The sequence below is a fragment of the Candoia aspera genome, chromosome 1, assembly GCF_035149785.1.
Source record: "Candoia aspera isolate rCanAsp1 chromosome 1, rCanAsp1.hap2, whole genome shotgun sequence".
NCBI lineage: Eukaryota > Metazoa > Chordata > Lepidosauria > Squamata > Boidae > Candoia > Candoia aspera.
In genome coordinates, this window is record NC_086153.1 from 200,887,309 (window position 1) to 200,905,030 (window position 17,722).

The window sequence follows — 17,722 nt, forward strand, 5'->3', positions numbered from 1 at the left end:
TAATAAATCACAGATACTGACTAATTCAGCCCAGTAGCATCTTTCTAGGAGAGCGATCCAATTCACTCTTATTTGGCAGCTGAAATATAGAAGACAGCGAGACTGCTCTGAAAATATGAGTCATTTGAGGCTCTGTCAACCCCAATCCTATACACATATACCTTGGGTGAATGCTATCAAGTACAATGGTTCTTATTTCAGAGTTAGCATTCCTGGGATTGGGCATGCTCATGTGCACATTTGCTAGGAAGGCAAATCTGTATTGGTTTCAACTGCAGTGTCTACTGAGTATAAGTGTGTAGGGTTCTGCTGCACTTAAGTTTATAATAGGATCTCTCAGCAGGCTATAATGTCAGAAGACAGATGAAAAAGAGGATAAGGCTTCTGTACCCTTAACAGCTGTAGTGCAAATGGATACAATACTGTGTTTATCTGAAGGTATTTCAGATAGCATCCCCTCAAAAAAGAAGAGTAGTCAGAGATTAATGTTGCAAATGCAGACAAAAACTGTGCAAAGTCCAGGTTCCTTACTGTGTTAGTATGGATTTCAGCTGCAGCTGAAAACCAGTCCCCAATAAATACATGCACGTGTCACATTTCTGTGTGCAGATGGGTGTTGCAAGAAGCCACAGTGCAAAGAAGAAAAAGCTGATCCGGGACCAAAGAATAAATTAATTATCTCCAAATTAGTAACCACACATTGCCTATAAAATAAGACACCCTCTTTATAAGATTAGTTGATCCCTCCTGTATGTATATCAGCCATTCTCTTTCACTTTAATGGTATGTGGGAAAGACCTTGGAAGAATGAATGGGCCAAGAAATGCTGCCTAGGGAACGATTAGATAAGAGACATCATAGCCTGCAGCTGTATAGTGGCTGGGGCAAGAAGCTGAGAAGGGACCCTCCCTAGTTTCTCCAGCTATAAAGGAGAAGGCGGGAGAGCTGTACTTTCAGACTTGCAAGATTCTGTTAATGTAGTCTTACAATAAAATAGAATTAGCTCATCTGGTCATGTTTCCTGTCTGGTCTACCTAGTAAGGCTAACATTCACACAGAGTAACCTGCAAATATACCATAAAAGCTCATTCTGTTCCTTTTAGCAAAGACAATAAAACAATAACTGTAACCACCAGGACGAAGATGGGGCAAGAAAAAGAGAGTCCACTGGAAATGGAAGGGTAGGGAAATGGATAGGAACAAAGTTGAGTGAAGATGAGGATTATGGAAGAAGTAACAGGCAAGGAAACGAGAAGTCCTGTTTAGGCATTAAGAAAAGAGTTACATTCAGCTGGCAGGGAATCTCTCTTCTGTACAACCATCAGAGGTGCAAGGCTCTAAGTCCCAGAATTCCCCAACCAGCATGCTGAGGGTTGAAATCTAGACATCTTAAAGTTGCCATGGTCCAGAAACATAGATCTAGTTATAAAGGCTACTAATGAACTGTTATCGGCTACAGATCTGGTAATAAAATGAGCCTTAAACTGTTTATTTTTTTAAAAACCTGTATTTAAAAAATTAATCTCATTTGGTTCATCTCACAAACAAATCATCATAAACAAATCATTTTTCTCCTGTAATTTGTCTGATTTAGAATGAAATGCATCTGAAAAAGCACTGAAACCTGATGCATTCTTACAGGAAGCAAATTGTGGAAAAACAGTGTAAATGCACTGAATGATAATGATGATTAAACCAGTGCATTGATGAAGGCCATAGGCTTTGAAGATGTGGATCAAGCAACAATGTAGATACAGGTAAAAGGGTCTTCAAAGGCTTCAGGTTCTAAAAATCACTGATAACAAAATAAAATGGGTGGCTGCTTTAAATCTTGCAATCATCTTTAGAGAACCTAGGGTTACCTTATCTGGATTGCAAAAAATACAGATGACCACAAAGGGGCTTGCCTAAGCGAATCACTCCAAGCAAGCAGATGTGCAGACAGACATTTTGTGGTCATTGTAATAGTCATCAAAGTTATGTTTCTATTCCAACCATTTGAGAATTGACGGGAAATTATGCAGGCTAGTTTTCATGTCCATCTTCTGAAGGTATTCAGCAGACTGACTGGGTTAACAGGTCATGCTAAGCCACCATATAACTGGGTTTTGATTTAGCATAATGGATGTACCTCTCATTCAGCAAACCATGATTAAAATATTACGATTTAATGTGATCTGTGAACCAATTTCTTAAGATCTACACAGTCGTGGCAAGGGAAGGTGTTATGTAATTGGAGTAAGGTTATTTTGTTGAAGGCACCACTTTATTATTGGTTGTTTTATAAAGTTTTCAGCAGGACATATTACTTTAGTGACTATGTTTATGAATCAGTGTGGTAAAATTGTGGAAGCAACGCCTTTGTTCTTGCAAATATCAACACATCATTTTACAGCTACCAGATCTAGGCTGCAAAAATCCAGTTGACCACTTGATGGCAAAATATAATTATACAGGTAGTCCTCACTTAACAACCATTCGTTCAGCAACTGTTCAAAGTTACAATGGTGCTGAATGAATGGTTACAGCTGTTGCAGTACTCCTGCAGTCACATGATCAAAATTCAGGCACTTGGTGACCGACACACATTTACGACTGCAGTGTGCACTTCAGCTCCCCCCACCTGCCCATCTCCCCTCATCTCTGCCCTTTTGGCTGCCCCGCACTCTGCCATCGCCCCCAGCTGTCCTTCGCCATCTTCTTCCTCCGGCTGCTCATGAGGCTCATCAGGTATGGCAGCTGCTGGCTGTGAACATGGCAAAGGTCAGCCTGGGGTGGCAGAGGTCGCAGGGGTAGGTGGCAGAGGCAGAGCACGGGGCGGCCAAAAGGGCAGAGATCGGGGGGAGAGAGGCAGGTGGGGGGAGCTGAAGTGGAGGTGAGTGCAGCAGGGCAGGAGAAGCATGAGGTCCTCACCTAACGACCACAGTTGAGAATACCAGAACTGCCATTGCTGAGTGGTATGGTCACATGATGTTTCGCCTAACGACCACTTTGATCAGCAATGGAAATAGTTCTGCAGAGTGTCTTTCATGAGTGAAATGTCGTTCCTGGAAGCTGCAGTCATAAAAGGAGGAAGGATGGCTACTCTTGTGTTTAAATCCTTCCCTGCTAGCTGCTTTTTCTCTCAGTCTCCCCTTCCCTGTTCCTTCCTCCTGAAATGAAGATATAGGGCTGCCAGGATGGACGTGCATCCATTTATAAAGGATGATGAATGACAGATCAATTTGACTGATTGATTTCTAGTACTTGTGTAAGTAAAACCAACATAAAACAAAGTACACCAGAATGAAAGATAGGTCTACATAGGAAACAGTCCTTAGGCTCCAATAATGTGGTGGGACAGCCATGTTCACTGCCTTCTGGAATGTGATTGGTGCAGAGATCATCTGGATCACAGGAGGGCAGCTTATTCCAGAGGGCCAGGACCATCACCAAGGAAATCTACTTCCAGGATCCCATCCCCCTAATCCCCAAGGTCAGGGTACCTGTACTATTCCTTCCTGGCCTGTATGAACAGGGCAGGTATATTCTGCTTGGAGCAGACAGGCCCGAAAGTGCCTGGAACAAAGCCATGTAGGGTTTCCTCAGCCAATACCAGTGCTTTTGTTAGAAGTTAAGAAGTTTGTTCCCAAGCCGGGCTATGATAAAAGGCAGGAAGACACTTGTGGAGGGATCAGGAAATTGTTTATTGCAGTAGAGCCCAAATCAGCAAGTACACAGAGGTGGGTGGTGGCCATACCAGGCCATTCCTCACCAACTCTCTTATGGATTTCTAATTCAAAAGTCTAGGCCAACCATTAACAATGAGGGAGTAAGGCACTGGCCAATCACATACTTCCTCCATTTGTTTACAATTTCTCAGCAAGGACCCCCTATGTGCAGTTCCCCTTCCCTCTTATCTATGGTTAGCCCAATGGCTACAGAGGCAGCACCTGCAGTAAACCACAACCCCTAAGTTTTAATCTTCTTTTCACACAACTTTTGCGACTTTCTCATTTACTCATGACAGAGCTAGCCCTCCCCTGCAAAATGGCCTCACTACTGCTCATTATTATAAGCTTTTAGCTTCTTACCAGTTCTTTTGCTACATTAGATATTATCGTAAACAAATAAGGAAAATATTCCAACACTTTGACTTATATTCAGAGACCTAATGGCAACCAATGTAATGTCTGCAGAATCGATGTCACACTATCAAACCATCCCTCACCCATTAGCATAGAGGCTGCCAAAATTGTCTACCAATTACAGTTTCCAAATCATCCTTATTTGCAAACCCAGGTACAGCATGTTGCAGCCATTCATTCTCAAGGTGATGAGGGTGTGAGCTGCCTTCACTAAGGCCTCACACTCCAGAAAGTTTGCAGATGGAGGACTGGTCACAGCTGGGCAACAGCACCCTTGTTCATAGCCTCCAGCTATGCCACTAAAGTTTAGAAATGAAATAATTATTTGGATTTACTTTTCACATTTTGTAATTTATTTTTGTTCATCATACAAATCAATTCTTTATTGTTTAAATGGATAAAATGACAGTATTGTACATACCAAACACTAACCTCATTGTACCAAGGCAAGTTGTTTATTCGCCCCATTAGTCGGTATGACCCCAGAGGATATCTTTTTGCAAATAATAGTCTTCTGTTTATGATTGTTGTCTCCAGACAAATGCTAAGAATTCGATCAACATTTAATCTTCATTCTGAGAACATTTCACGCCTACTACTTTAAGTGTGAAATAAAAATGTGGGAGTGTGTGCATACACCTATTGAAATTAAAATTTGGGAAGAAATAAACTGAATGAATAGTCTACTTTGCTCTCCAAACTAGTGAAGTAAACATCTTCCCCTTTTTATCCCAACTATATTCATCAGGTATAGATTTTACTTGTTGCATAATGAAAAAGCTGAACATGTTATATTTGCACTGTTACATACATACAAACAACTCCCCACCCCCCACCCCAATAACACCACCACATGGCAAGATTCTCATGATCTGAGTTCGGCTGCAGACCGTTTCCTTCCAAGAATAGCTTTCAGAATGGCCAGGCTTGGTGCAAACATCTCTTTTCTTTCTGCAGTCTGGTAAGTTGTCCCCACCACCTCACCCCGCAATCAAATTCTAAGAAATCAACAGCTAAATTAAGCTTGGAGTATCAGCTTTCCTGGTTACTTTCCTGAGCTTGTATATATTCCAGCGCAAATCTTTTACTCTGAAATATTCCTATGGACTTCAGCAGCTTTGGTATGATTCTTCTTCAATAAATGCCCTTGTAAAATGTCCCATCAAGGCACAGTTTGGGGGCATTTGTTTGCTTACAACAAAAAGTGCAGTAGAAGAGGTTGAAGAAATCAATACTTTGGGTGACATCAGCTCTAAGCTGTTTCAGTTGCACTGTCCACCGATACCACACACAAGGTTGTTAGCATTACAGGACCAGACCCAAAAGAAGGGTCATTTGCTTTATATACAATTAGTTGTCATTGTTGTTGTTGTTGTTGTTAGTAATATTATTATTTTAATGTGAGGTTTGTATTCTACTAGAGAAGCAAGCAGAAAGAGAAAAGGAACTGTTCCAGAAAGAGGCAGACCATTGCTTCAGGGAAGAGTAAAACAAGTCGACACCGACTTGATGGTGACTCAATCCATCTCTGAGCCCAGCATGAGCCGTGGTGATTCCATAGACACAGCCATGTGCTCTTCTTAATAACTATATGGGAATGGTTTGCTGTTGCTGGTATGTATCTTGATTTCCCAGTCTAGCTTACAATATACCCCTGGGATTTTTCTGGTGATCTTTCATTCAAATGCTAACCAAGTCTGACTCTTAATTTTTTGAGATCAGCCAAAGCACACTAGGTGGTACTAAGTGCAGGAAGGACTATTTATTTTTCTGTTATAGCAGTTGCACGAGGGGCAGAGAGAGAGGTTATAATGAGGATTTGGATATTGCAATGATACATGAAGTGGCACAACACACACGTACTTTAAACCTTTGTGTTTAACATGGACAGAGCAGTACACGTGTCCTAAAACATTAATAAAAGTGAATCAATTTAAGGCGGGGTGTGTTTCGGGAAATTTGCTACCCTGTATGTATTATTCGGCCCCCTATGTGTCGCTCAGCTCTTAATTGGAAAAGGGGCTACAAGAAGTGGACAAGTTCCTCCATTCAGGGACGTTCTTAGACAATTTGCTACCTAGAGCAGGGCATTAAATCATCACCCACATCACATCAAGATAGTACTACCTAAACTCACCCAGAGTTTTTCCTTTTCTTATTTTGGCAGACGAGGCAAAGCAGCATGAGATAGCAGCTGCCCCATTCTGCCTAACAGTAGGGCCAGCCCTGTATTGAGCGTGCAGGCTGGAAACACCGAATATTCTATTTGTCATTGTGTTACCCAGCTAAGTCTGATTCATTACAAGTCTCTATTGTGAAATATTTAAGAATACAGGCAGTGCCTTCCAGTAAGCCCTTAAACCAAAGGGATGCAACTTCCATCAACTGGAGGCCTGCACCACAATTTATGCTGAACATCAAAGGCGGTCCTCCAAAAGGGGCAGGGACAAAACACATTGTGGGAAAGGGCTTCAAACGTTTTAAGGATAAAATGGGCCCCTTAAGTGTCTCTAAGGCTAAAGGCAACAGTTCTGCACCTTAAGTGTCCTCAAAATGAGAAAAGGTTCTTTTGGTCTGACCCATTCTGGAAGGGGCCACAAAAGAGATGCTTGTAGCAATGTCGTCTCAGAACTGCGCCTTTTCCTCCTCTGATTTACACTGAGTTGGCTTCACATCATATCACCCAACCTCTATTCTATCTAAATAAATCTGTGTGAACAGAAGCAGCTTCAAACAGCATGCAAGAGAGAAAATGCAAAGGATTGTAATGGAACATTTTGCTCTATCCTGAATTTTCTCTATCCTGTGCCCAAGAATTTTAGGGAGCCAAACATTGCAAAGGTGTATAGTATTCGATCCCAGTGGAAGCTGGATTCTCTCTCGGGTAGCCGGCTCAGGTCGAATCAGCCTTCCATCCTTCCGAGGTTGGTAAAATGAGTACCCCCCTTGCTGGGGAACTGACGACTGTGGAAGGCAATGGCAAACCACCCCGCTATAGCAACGTCTGCCAAGAAAACGTTGTGAAAGCGGCATCTCCCCAAAGGGTCAGACATGACTCGGTGCTTGCACAGGGGACCTTTCACCTTTCACTCATAGTATTCATGAAACCTTATTTGACACAGCAGTTCCAAAACTCCTACCTATGCAATCTCTGGCGAGAAAAATATGTATTTATTTATTTAATAAATTTATTCACCACCCATCTCTCCCCTAGGGGGGAACTTTGGGCGGCTTACAATAAAACAGGGTTAAAATTCAAAACCGTTACAATACAAAATACAGTAAAAATACGAATATAATAAAATCTACATGGCGAAAAGATCTTAATCAGTCCTTGAGTGTAATAGGCCCCTCAGAATCACTTTACAGTGTTAGCCATCCCCAGGTGTAATTACTTCCCCTCCCATTCCAAGCCTGCCTACAAAACCAGGTCTTTAACCTTTTGCGAAAGTCCAGGAGCGAGGGGGCCAATCTCACCTCTGGGGGAAGGATGTTCCAAAGGGCGGGAGCTACAGCAGAGAAGGCACACTTCCGAGACCCCGCTAGATGGAATTCTTTTATAGATGGGGCCCGTAACATGCCCTCCCTGCATGACTGGATGGGGCGGGTCAATGTAATAGGGATGAGACGGTCCCTCAGATATCGTGGTCCCATGCCATGTAGGGCTTTAAAAGTGATGACCCACACCTTGAATTGGACCCGGAAGCAAACTGGGACCCAGTGCAGCTCATGCAACAAAGATGTTATGTGTGCAAATCTTGGGACACCCAAGATTGTCTGTGCGGCCGCATTCTGGACCAGCTGTAGCTTCTGGATATTCTTCAAGGGTAGCCCCATGTAGAGCACATTACAGTAGTCTATATGGGAGATGACCAGGGCATGAATGACCGTAGGGCCTCTTGGTCCAGGAAAGGGCATAACTGGTGCACAACAAGAAGTTGCACAAAGGCTCTCCTGGCCACAACTGCCACCTGCTCTTTGAGCAGGAGTCTTGAGTCCAAGAGGACCCCCAAGTTACGCACCCAGTCTGTCTGGGGCAGTGCAACCCCATCCAGCACTAAAGATGACAAGTTCCTGGCATGTGAGGTGCCATTAATCCACAGCCACTCCATCTTACTAGGGTTCAATCAAAGCCTGTTGTTCCCCATCCAGGCCCCCACAGCCCAGATGCTTGGAAAGGGTGGTCATGGCATCACTTACTTCACCCGGGATGGAGATATACAATTATCATCAGCAGACTGATGATACCTCATCCCATGGTGACGGATGATCTCACCCAGTGGTTTCATGTAGATGTTGAAGAGGAGAGGGGAGAGTACTGTTCCCTGCAGCACCCCACAAAGAAGGGGCCATGGGGCCGATCCCTCCTCCCCTATCAACACTGATTGGGAATGGCCCTGGAGGAAGGAGGTGAACCAGCGCAGAACTATGCCGCCCACCCGAGCCAACCCAAAAGGATACCATGGTCAATGGTATCGAAAGCTGCTGAGAGGTCAAGAAGAGCGAGGATGGATGCACTGCCTCCATCCCGCTCCCGCCAGAGATCATCCATAAGTGCAACCAATGCTGTTTCCATCCCATATTCGGGCCTGAAACCTGACTGAAAGGGGTCTAGATAATCTGTTTCATCCAGGATCCTCTGGAGCTGCAACGCCACCACTTTCTCAACCACTTTCCCCAAAAAGGGGAGGTGAGAGACTGGGCAAAAGTTGTCCAGTACGCTGAGAACCAGCAATGGTTTCTTGAGGAGGGGGCACACTAGCGCCTCTTTCAAGGCTGCCGGAAATACCCCCCCTCTCAAGGATGCATTTACCATCGCCTGGACCCAACCACATGTCCCCTCCCAAGCTGCCTTCACCAGCCAGGAGGGGCATGGATCTAATGGGCAAGTGGTGATGTTTACAGCCCGGAAGATCCTGTCCACTTCCTCGGGCTCAACAAGATCAAACCGTTCCCAGATAACAGAGTAAGAATGTTCCCCGGGCATCTCCACAGATACTTCCTCACGCTCAGAGTCCAACTTGGAGCGAATCTGAGCGATTTTATCCTGCAGATGCCCAGCAAACTCCTCAGCTCAGCCCTGTAGATGGATCTCTAAGTCCCCTTTCCCCCAGAGGGATCGGGTAATCTTAAACAGGGCCGCTGGGTGGCATTCTGCGGATGCAATAAGAGTGGAGAAATACTGTTTTGCCACTCTTACTGCCACAAGGTAGGCCTTAATAGTAGCTCTAGCTTGTGTTCGGTCAGATTCGGTCTTTGTCTTCCTCCAGTGGTACTCTAGGCATCTCTTAATCCTCTTCAGAACCCTCAGCTCCTCCGTAAACCATGGGGAGTGTCGAGTTCGATGGGATAAGAGAGGCCGCACAGGCGCGATCCTGCCCAAGGCCCTAGCCGCCTCCCTATTCCAGACGGCAGCCAGGGCCTCCGCTGGACTGTGCAGCAGATCCTTGGGTATAAACCCCAGCAAACTCTGAAACCCTACTGGGTCCATTAGTCACTGGGGGCGGACCAATAGAATAGGTCATGCCTCCCTGCGGAGGGGGGCGGCATAGGAGAATCTCAGGCTCACCAGGGCATGATCTGACCATGACAAAGGGGAAAGATGTACTTCTCCCCTCAGATCACATTGCCATTGCTCCAACAAGAAAACTAAGTCTGGGCTGAGGCCACTGTCCTGAGCTGGGTCTCGAATAATCTGAATCAGGTCCATGGCCACCATGGTGGTCATGATCATGTCCCAGGGAAGGCAGGTTGAAATCCCCAGAACCGTAAGTCTGGGAAACTCCACCACCAACCCTGAGATGGCCTCCAGCAGCTCAGGCAGGGAGGTTGCTATGCAGCAGGGAGGCTGGTACACTAGCAACACCCCCAACTGTTCCCGAGAGCCCAACTTGAAAAACAAGGTCTCACAACCGGCCACTTGTGGAGCATGGCCCCTGAAGGCCACAAGAGATTCCCAGATGACAACAGCGACCCCTCCTCCCCTGCCCTGAGATCTCGGCCGGTGCCATACTCGAAACCCAGCCGGGCACATCTCTGAAAGAGGAACACCTCCTTCCGGGCCCAGCCAGGTTTCAGTAATGCACGATAAAATTGCAAACGAGAGGGGCCTTGTTGTTAACAAACCTGGCGTTACAAAGCAGCAGCTGCAGATCAGGGCCTCCACGGGTCTGCTGACCAGGGTCTGGGTTTGAGCGTGGAGGGTCGGAACATGCCACTGGTACTAAACGCCGGGGGCGTCTTCCCCGTAGATGGCTGCCCTTCAGTTCCCGTCATAACATCCCTGATCCCCTCGATCCTCTGTCCCGCCCTGCAATCCCCCGAGTCTTGCAATCCATTAGCCCCCAATCCTGGACGCCAAAGACCCCTGGTTAAAGAGATTCCTCTATCCAAGCACACAATCACTCACACCCTCATACACTCAATCACAATGCAATGGCGGGCCCTTCAAGCGCACCAGCTCATGCTCTTGGTGTTGTCAGGGTCTCGCCATCGCCTACCCACTCATTCACTGTGCCCCCCCCCCGGCTTCTCTCACTGGTTAGGAGGGGGCACACCAACCACTACTCCTCGGCCCCCGTCTCTCACTCAGGAGGCGAGTATTTCCATACAATCCTCTCCAATCAATAACCCGTACTCCCTCTCCCGCCTCTCACACATGAACGTTACAGTTCAAATGCTAAGCTACAGCTGAGTAATCACTAAATATCCATGGTGTTGTAAAATTATCAGATGGGGAGGCCATAAGAACTTAGTAAAACACATAAGCCATTTTTATATAGCAACAATTTTGGCATTTAATGCTAGTTTTCAAAATTAAAACTTTTATGTCGAACATTAACAACATTAGTATGATTTTAAGTTACAGTACAAACACTACCAAGAAAGGAACTTCTTATATAAATATGGGCTCAAGTTTGAAAATGTAATCCCTTATACATATCTGTTCAGAAACAATTTCCAGGGAGTTTAGTGAATATAAACATATTGGACTGCATACTAAGGCATAACCTTGTTAGTTCAGATATGTAAGTCACTGAGAGAGAGATCTGAGTGAGTTACAAGGGCAGGAATCCAGGCCTAGTCCTGCATAAAGGAGACCCACTGTGAAGAATAAGGCTTTATTTGGTAATGCCTAACTTAAGTCCTATTGATTTCAATAAGCCTACCTAAGCATGAGTATGGATCAAATCTAGTGGTGAAATTCTGGTGGCAGGAGTTTGGCTAGCAGAATAGTTGTCTCCATCAACACCAGGCCATTCAAAACTGTTCCGGAAGATGTCCTGAATGGGATTTAAGGCACACCCAGGTGATGGGAAGTCCCACTGTGCCAGCCACGGTTATGTATCCAAATCATTGCGTTAAAACACACTTAAAATTCACCAAGGAAAAGCTCTTCTTGTACAAGATTGCATTGGATGTTAGTTCAGCTAAAAAACAAGGAGCAGCTATTAAACTGAAATAATTTTAACATCAGGAGCACAATATACAACTAAAACAATTCATATTTCATACAAAAATAATCATGACAGAGCTCATACACTGATCCCTAAAGTTCCTGCTTTGTGCCCTTTCAGACACAGACCTGTTTCACAAAACACAGAAGTCTGTTTGAAACAGTTTGCTGAAGAAGTCACCAGGGCTAGGTTCATATATACAAAGATGAAACAACCTATTATTATTCAGCTTAGTATGAAGCATGAATCTAACATGGTAAGATTCCCTGAAATAGTTATCAGGAATTCATTTTGTGTTCCCAGGACCTGTGAAAAAAAGAACAGTTGCATCAGTATCAGCATCTTCATCTTCATCATCACTAGTAATAAACTTTGATTTTACAGAATGGTCCATGTTTTCAACAAGTGAACCCTTGCATCGGACGCTTGGTAATACATCAAAATACAGTAATGCAACATGCTCCCTTTCTGATGCTGTTCAGATACCTGTAGTAGAGAGCTCTGTAAACTAACCCTCTGGGCCCCATAAGGAATTTTTTGTTCCAAGGTAAAACCAAGATTGTGCAGCTACAGATTCCAAGGGAAATTAGTTGCAGAGAGTTTGCAATGATTTCAATGAAGCTTAATTTAAGTTTAGGATTATAGATGCAGCATTGAGCAGGTTATTCACATTTCAGAGTTGACACCTATCATGGAGAGATGACATTGTTAAAGATGACTATGTTTGTCATGTGTTGGCTGGGCTGACACAAGTACAGATCAATATGAAGAGGACAATTTCTCACCTAGGCTTGCTGCTGTTCTTATGATGTGTCAATTCTGTGCCAAAATACACAGAGCAGAGGTTATCCATGCATCAAATATATCTTTAATGGGCATTCCATTCATAAATGCAAAAATCATCACAGGCACACAGTTCAGTTTAATTGGGCTTAACAGAAAGGGGAAAGTGATGGCTAGCCGCATTTGCAAATTTATTAATATTATTAATCCAATTCATATAATTAATATGAGTTCTATAGATACTTTTAGACATTCAGTGCCAGGAACTTAAATTATGATGAACATGAGGCAGTTTGCCATGCCATATGGATGGCTGGATCCTATAGACTGATATTTGTTCATTAATCTATTTTGTACAGTAAAAAAAAATATTAAACATCAAAATTGCATTATGTGCAATTTTTTAAGAGTTGAGAAATGGATTGGATAAAGTCAAACAGTAAAAAAGAGTATGGTCAACTGTATTTACATCTATTTGCGCAAGAGACCAAAGCAGGTAGATTCACTTAAAAACATGGAGTGAACCAAATCCTAGAGAATACCTTTATTTTGGTTTGTTTCTGAAAAGAGTTACATACACTGTAAGGAGCTACAAAACACAGAAGCCAATGAGGCAAAGTAAGTGACAACTCAGGGTTAAGGTAAGACCAGTTTCTTTCCTTCTTTTTTCTCAGATATGAATCTAGGAATCAGGGTTGGAGGATGGGGGGGACATTCTTTCTGTCCTCTTCTATGCTGGTTGACAGTGACATCTATTGGATTTGGCATCACTTCCAAAAACATGGCATCAACTTTCTAAGCCTAGTTGGCTTTAAAAAATACATTTTTGTTACTCTTACCAGTAAGCAAAAAAGACAACATATGGTTGCAAAATATAGGGAAATACGTTGACATGATTGCTTGTTAAAGAGTTAAAATGAGAAATCAGGTTTAATTATAAAGGGATGGTTGTGCCTTATTTGAGGTTATCTCTGTTTGCATCCTTTTTTAAAAAGCTTGCAAATAAAAATTGTATTCAGATACATGTGCTCATTCTTATATCCTGGATTTCTAATTTTTGTTGTGATACTGAGCCCAAGAAATCTGGGGTTCCTGCAAGAAAAAATGGATACAATATTGCACATTTTTTTTTCTATTGCTGCGATGTTCCCTGTACTGCAAACGTTATACAAAATTATTTTTAAAGTCTAAACAAAATCATTACTGAAGTGGGCATTTTGGAAAATGAGTGAAAGTGCATCTGGACCGATGGGAAATACAATGTGACTGTTACATATGGATCCTCTATGTTGGCTAAATGAAGAATGATAGAATATCAGCGCACAAGACGTAATGAAATTAACGTTATTGGTAAAACATGAGATCACAGACAACATCTGTGTAATTTTTCTGATGATGCCTGCAGGGTAGCGATGCTAAAAGATGTGCAAAGGAAATCAGAAAGACAGTTGGGAATGAAACTGTGATGTCTGTTAGGCAAATCAATATTTTGACAAGTTTGCTTTGCCAAGCATTGTCAGTATTATGCGATGTGATAATATTATACAGAGACCTTCTTAGACACCAAAGAAACTTGTAACCGGCTTTAAGTAAGATGGCTGCTGAAAACTTGGCTGCCATCTAAGCTTATATCACAATAATGCAATATAACATAACATACAATAACGTCAGCACAATGTTCTGAGGCGCAAGATGTGGATTTTAAGTCATTTACTCCAGAGTAATCTACAAACAATGATTCTGAAGCTGATGACATTTTTCAGCAAGTTAACTCCAGAGTTATCAGTGTTCATTGCTCTTAAATAAATGGCTTGAAGGTTGTTGTCCAAGGTCTCAGTCCTATCAAATAACAGCCTAATTTAACAATGGGCACAACCTCTCAAGCCACAACCAATCAAGAAGGTGTAGGGAAACAGGACCAGAACTCCTTTGATCCCAGTTCCTGAGAACCACACATTCTTGGTAATGTTTAAGTGGAATGCACTGTAATCCCTAGCTGCCCACATAATGGGGAATCCCATTATGTAGGTCCTTAATTAGGAGTTTTTTTTTCAGGTTTCTCACTAAATACAAGTATCTAGGGATAGGGTGGTTGCAAGCCAGGGCGTAGTCCCTTTGTCCTATGCACAGGTATGTTAAATGCATGGAGGAATATGTCTATACTGTATAATCATATAGTATATAATACTTTCATTATACTGTTGGACAATGTGACTTCAGATAGCAGGTGGGTAACTCAATGGCGCTTCTCCCAACATCAAAAAATAAAACGAAAGTTCACACATTGGAAAAGTTACATATGAAAAACACAAGTTCTTGCTTTTTGGAAGATGACAAACTATTTCAAGAGGATGGGGCATGGGAGAAATTGACTTTGCTTTTGGAAACATAAAGATTATTTTTTCTTAAGTGTCTGTCTGTTTCAGGGGATTTTGCCGAGAGCGATTGGACCTACTGAGAGCCATTTTTAAGTTGCATCTTTTTCAGAGATGTTCACTTTGAGTTTTACGTCAGGAACATTCCAATCCTATGACCCTGTAGATTGTGAAAGTCACTAAAACCTAACAACAGAGTATCAACTTATGAGGTGGCTAGCTCCAAAGTGCGAGTCAAGTATTAGCATTCTGAAAAATGTTCCTGCGACCCAAAGAGTTGCACGCATATGGTAATGCTTGAATCCCTGTCTGGCTGGAGGCTATATGCATCTGGCTCGTCCTGCTGTCAGGATTAGTACCCTTCAGTTCCAAAATGGCTAGCAGGTGGTATATGCCTGGCTCATTCTTCCATCCAGGAGTCCCTTATGATTGCAGTGTGAACCGCTGGAGCAACTACCCAATTTGAGTTTACATGGCTCCTCAATTTTCCAAGCCTAGTGAATGCCACTTTACATTCTGAAGGACTGCTGTTCTAGATAATCACTTTATAAGCTCTACTTTATCAGCCCTATCATTTGCCCCGTCCTGCCACAAATACACGCTTGGCCATCCTTCTGAAAGGATCACATCGTTATGGCCACGGTTTCCAAAACAAGGGATGTGAACTCTTGTCATAAGAGGGAAACATACCCACACAAAATACTCAGAGTTGTAAGTTATTAGAAAATAAATTTCAAGGCAAGATAAAGTATTTTAAGTCCTGCAATCCTGCTTTCAATATAGCTATGGAACTCTTCCTTTTCCTTTCTATTCCCATCATGGACATCTGAAAGTTATCAAAGTGGCTACAAATCTATGGGGATGTTCACAGTCATTTCTGATCTCTACAGCCAAGCGATTTCAACCTGAGGTTCTTCCACATTTTCTTGGAGATATCAGCAATAAGACTTTTCCTGCTTGCCTTGGAAGACATTTTCAACCTTTTGTCCATGCTTTTGGAACGAAGGTTAGTTATTTCGGTCTACAAGGTTTGCCAAAGACTTTTCTGAGAGAGAGAGAACACTAATGAAATGACATATTCATAATGGGCTCCCATAATAACAACAAGCATAATGTTCTGTTGTTAAGTTTACTTTCTGCCATGGGAAAGGATACTCAAAGTACTTCCTTTTTGCTGAACTCTTCTTTTCCTGCCAGATTTCTGCCCAGCCTCCTTTGAGGTACTGGGTTGGTTGGAATGATGCCACGCTAAACCAGCTGTGCTCTTTCTCCATCTGTTGATTTCCCCATATACTGCTTTTAAATTGTGGTTTCAAGCAATATTGCTGGTTTTGAACTTCCTGTTTTTAGAGTTGTCATTCTTGAACTCGCCAGCTTACAAAGCAGCTCCTACATGTAGCTCGCTCATCTTCTGCTTCAGTCAGCATAGTAATTTTCAAATCGCCACTTCTGATTAATATTGTTGGAAAAACAAATGTTAGCCCTCAGGGCTTTCTGAGATTGATCTGCTTCCAAACATGTGGCCCTTGGAAGGTGTTCTAAAACAAGGTAATCCATCTAAAGAGAGGAGAGAGGATGGTGACAATGGGTTATATGCACATAGCTGAAAAGTAAGCCATTGATTCAGGACTAGAAAAGCTCTTGGCAAAGTAAGTCCTGCCATGTTTCCAGACATACATCATTTACAAGCAGAACAGGGTCACTGGTCAGGAAGCGTACAACATGGCCATCTGTTCTTGGACTAGAGCCTCAATGTGGCACTGCTTGCTAATTCCATGAAAATTCAAAGACAGCTCTTCCCATCTAAATGGTAATTGTCATGCAGAGGAAGTTATACCATATGGCTTTTGCAATAATAGGTAATTTAATGGCAGGTGCTTTTGCCCTTCAGACTGCAGTATTACTCAGCTGATGAAATAGGAGACATTATCACAATGAAAAGGGGGGTGGATAATTTGTTAATTGTCAAAATCAGATGATAAATTCATGAAAAATTCTGAACGAGCAAGAATTATATTCTGATATTCTATACTTAGGTGCAACTGACTTAGGTGTCTTATATAGACCAGGTTTCATAATGGTACTGTAACTATTCTCAAAGGAAGAAATAGGCTTATTTAAGAAATGAGTTTGAAGAACTTTGATAAAAATAATAGATGTTTAAAAGCTGAAAAATATAAGGAAATGAAAAAACTGCACTGCCACAAATATTCAAAATCTAGAGATTCAAGATGCAAGTAAATGCTGACCATCATAATGAAGTGACTTTCAGCATTCACAGGTATAGCACTGGCAACAGCAACAACAACAAAGAGAAAGCAGTTCATTTCATTCTTTCTTCTCTAAACACACCAAACCTGTGAAGGGATGGAAAGAAACCATTGCAGCAGCTCTCCCATCAGATCCGTATCTTAGACTTGATGTCTGACCAAGAACCCTCATCTGTGTCAAGTTGTGTGTGTGCATGTACGTGGGCACAACATTGGAACTACTATATCTAGGAAGATGGAAGCAGGTATCTTCCTCTTTGCCCTTCCATACAAAGAAAAATGAACAAAAAGCTTCTAATGGAAGGACAACTCCATGACTATCCCAAAGAACAGGTTGCTCTGGTGATTTTTCTCTGTGTTCAATAGGACAGCCATAAGATGGTCTTGTAAAAAACAGCTATTACTTTTGTAGAAAAGAAATCCATATTTTGGTTTCATATGACAGAGATATCTTTAGGCTGCATTTCTCCCATGAGCCTGATATTCTGTTGCTTCAACATCCAAAGTTCCCATAAAAACTAACCTGATCTTTTACCGCAGCAGGGAAAGGTGTATGGCTCAAGCTTGATGTTAGCTCAGCATTGTATGGATGTAATCCTATGTGTCCAATTGTGCTGAATTGGGTATTATGGTTTAGTGAAAAAAAATTAAAAAGAAAAGATAACCCCCACCACTTTGCTGCGGCAAGAATCGATCTTCCACATGAACCA

At 42.6% G+C, this 17,722-nt stretch overlaps 1 protein-coding gene across 1 annotated transcript in view; it reads right to left on the reverse strand.

Annotated features, from left to right (window-relative positions):
- Nucleotides 1-15,857: 15,857 nt before the first annotated feature.
- Nucleotides 15,858-17,722, reverse strand: part of GALNT5 (polypeptide N-acetylgalactosaminyltransferase 5) — a 34,414-nt gene continuing 32,549 nt past the window's right edge. Inside the window, exon 10 of the mRNA XM_063318347.1 lies at nucleotides 15,858-16,299. Coding sequence (XP_063174417.1) covers nucleotides 16,159-16,299 — 141 coding nt within the window. The 3' untranslated portion in view covers nucleotides 15,858-16,158. The remainder of the gene's footprint in view (nucleotides 16,300-17,722) is intronic.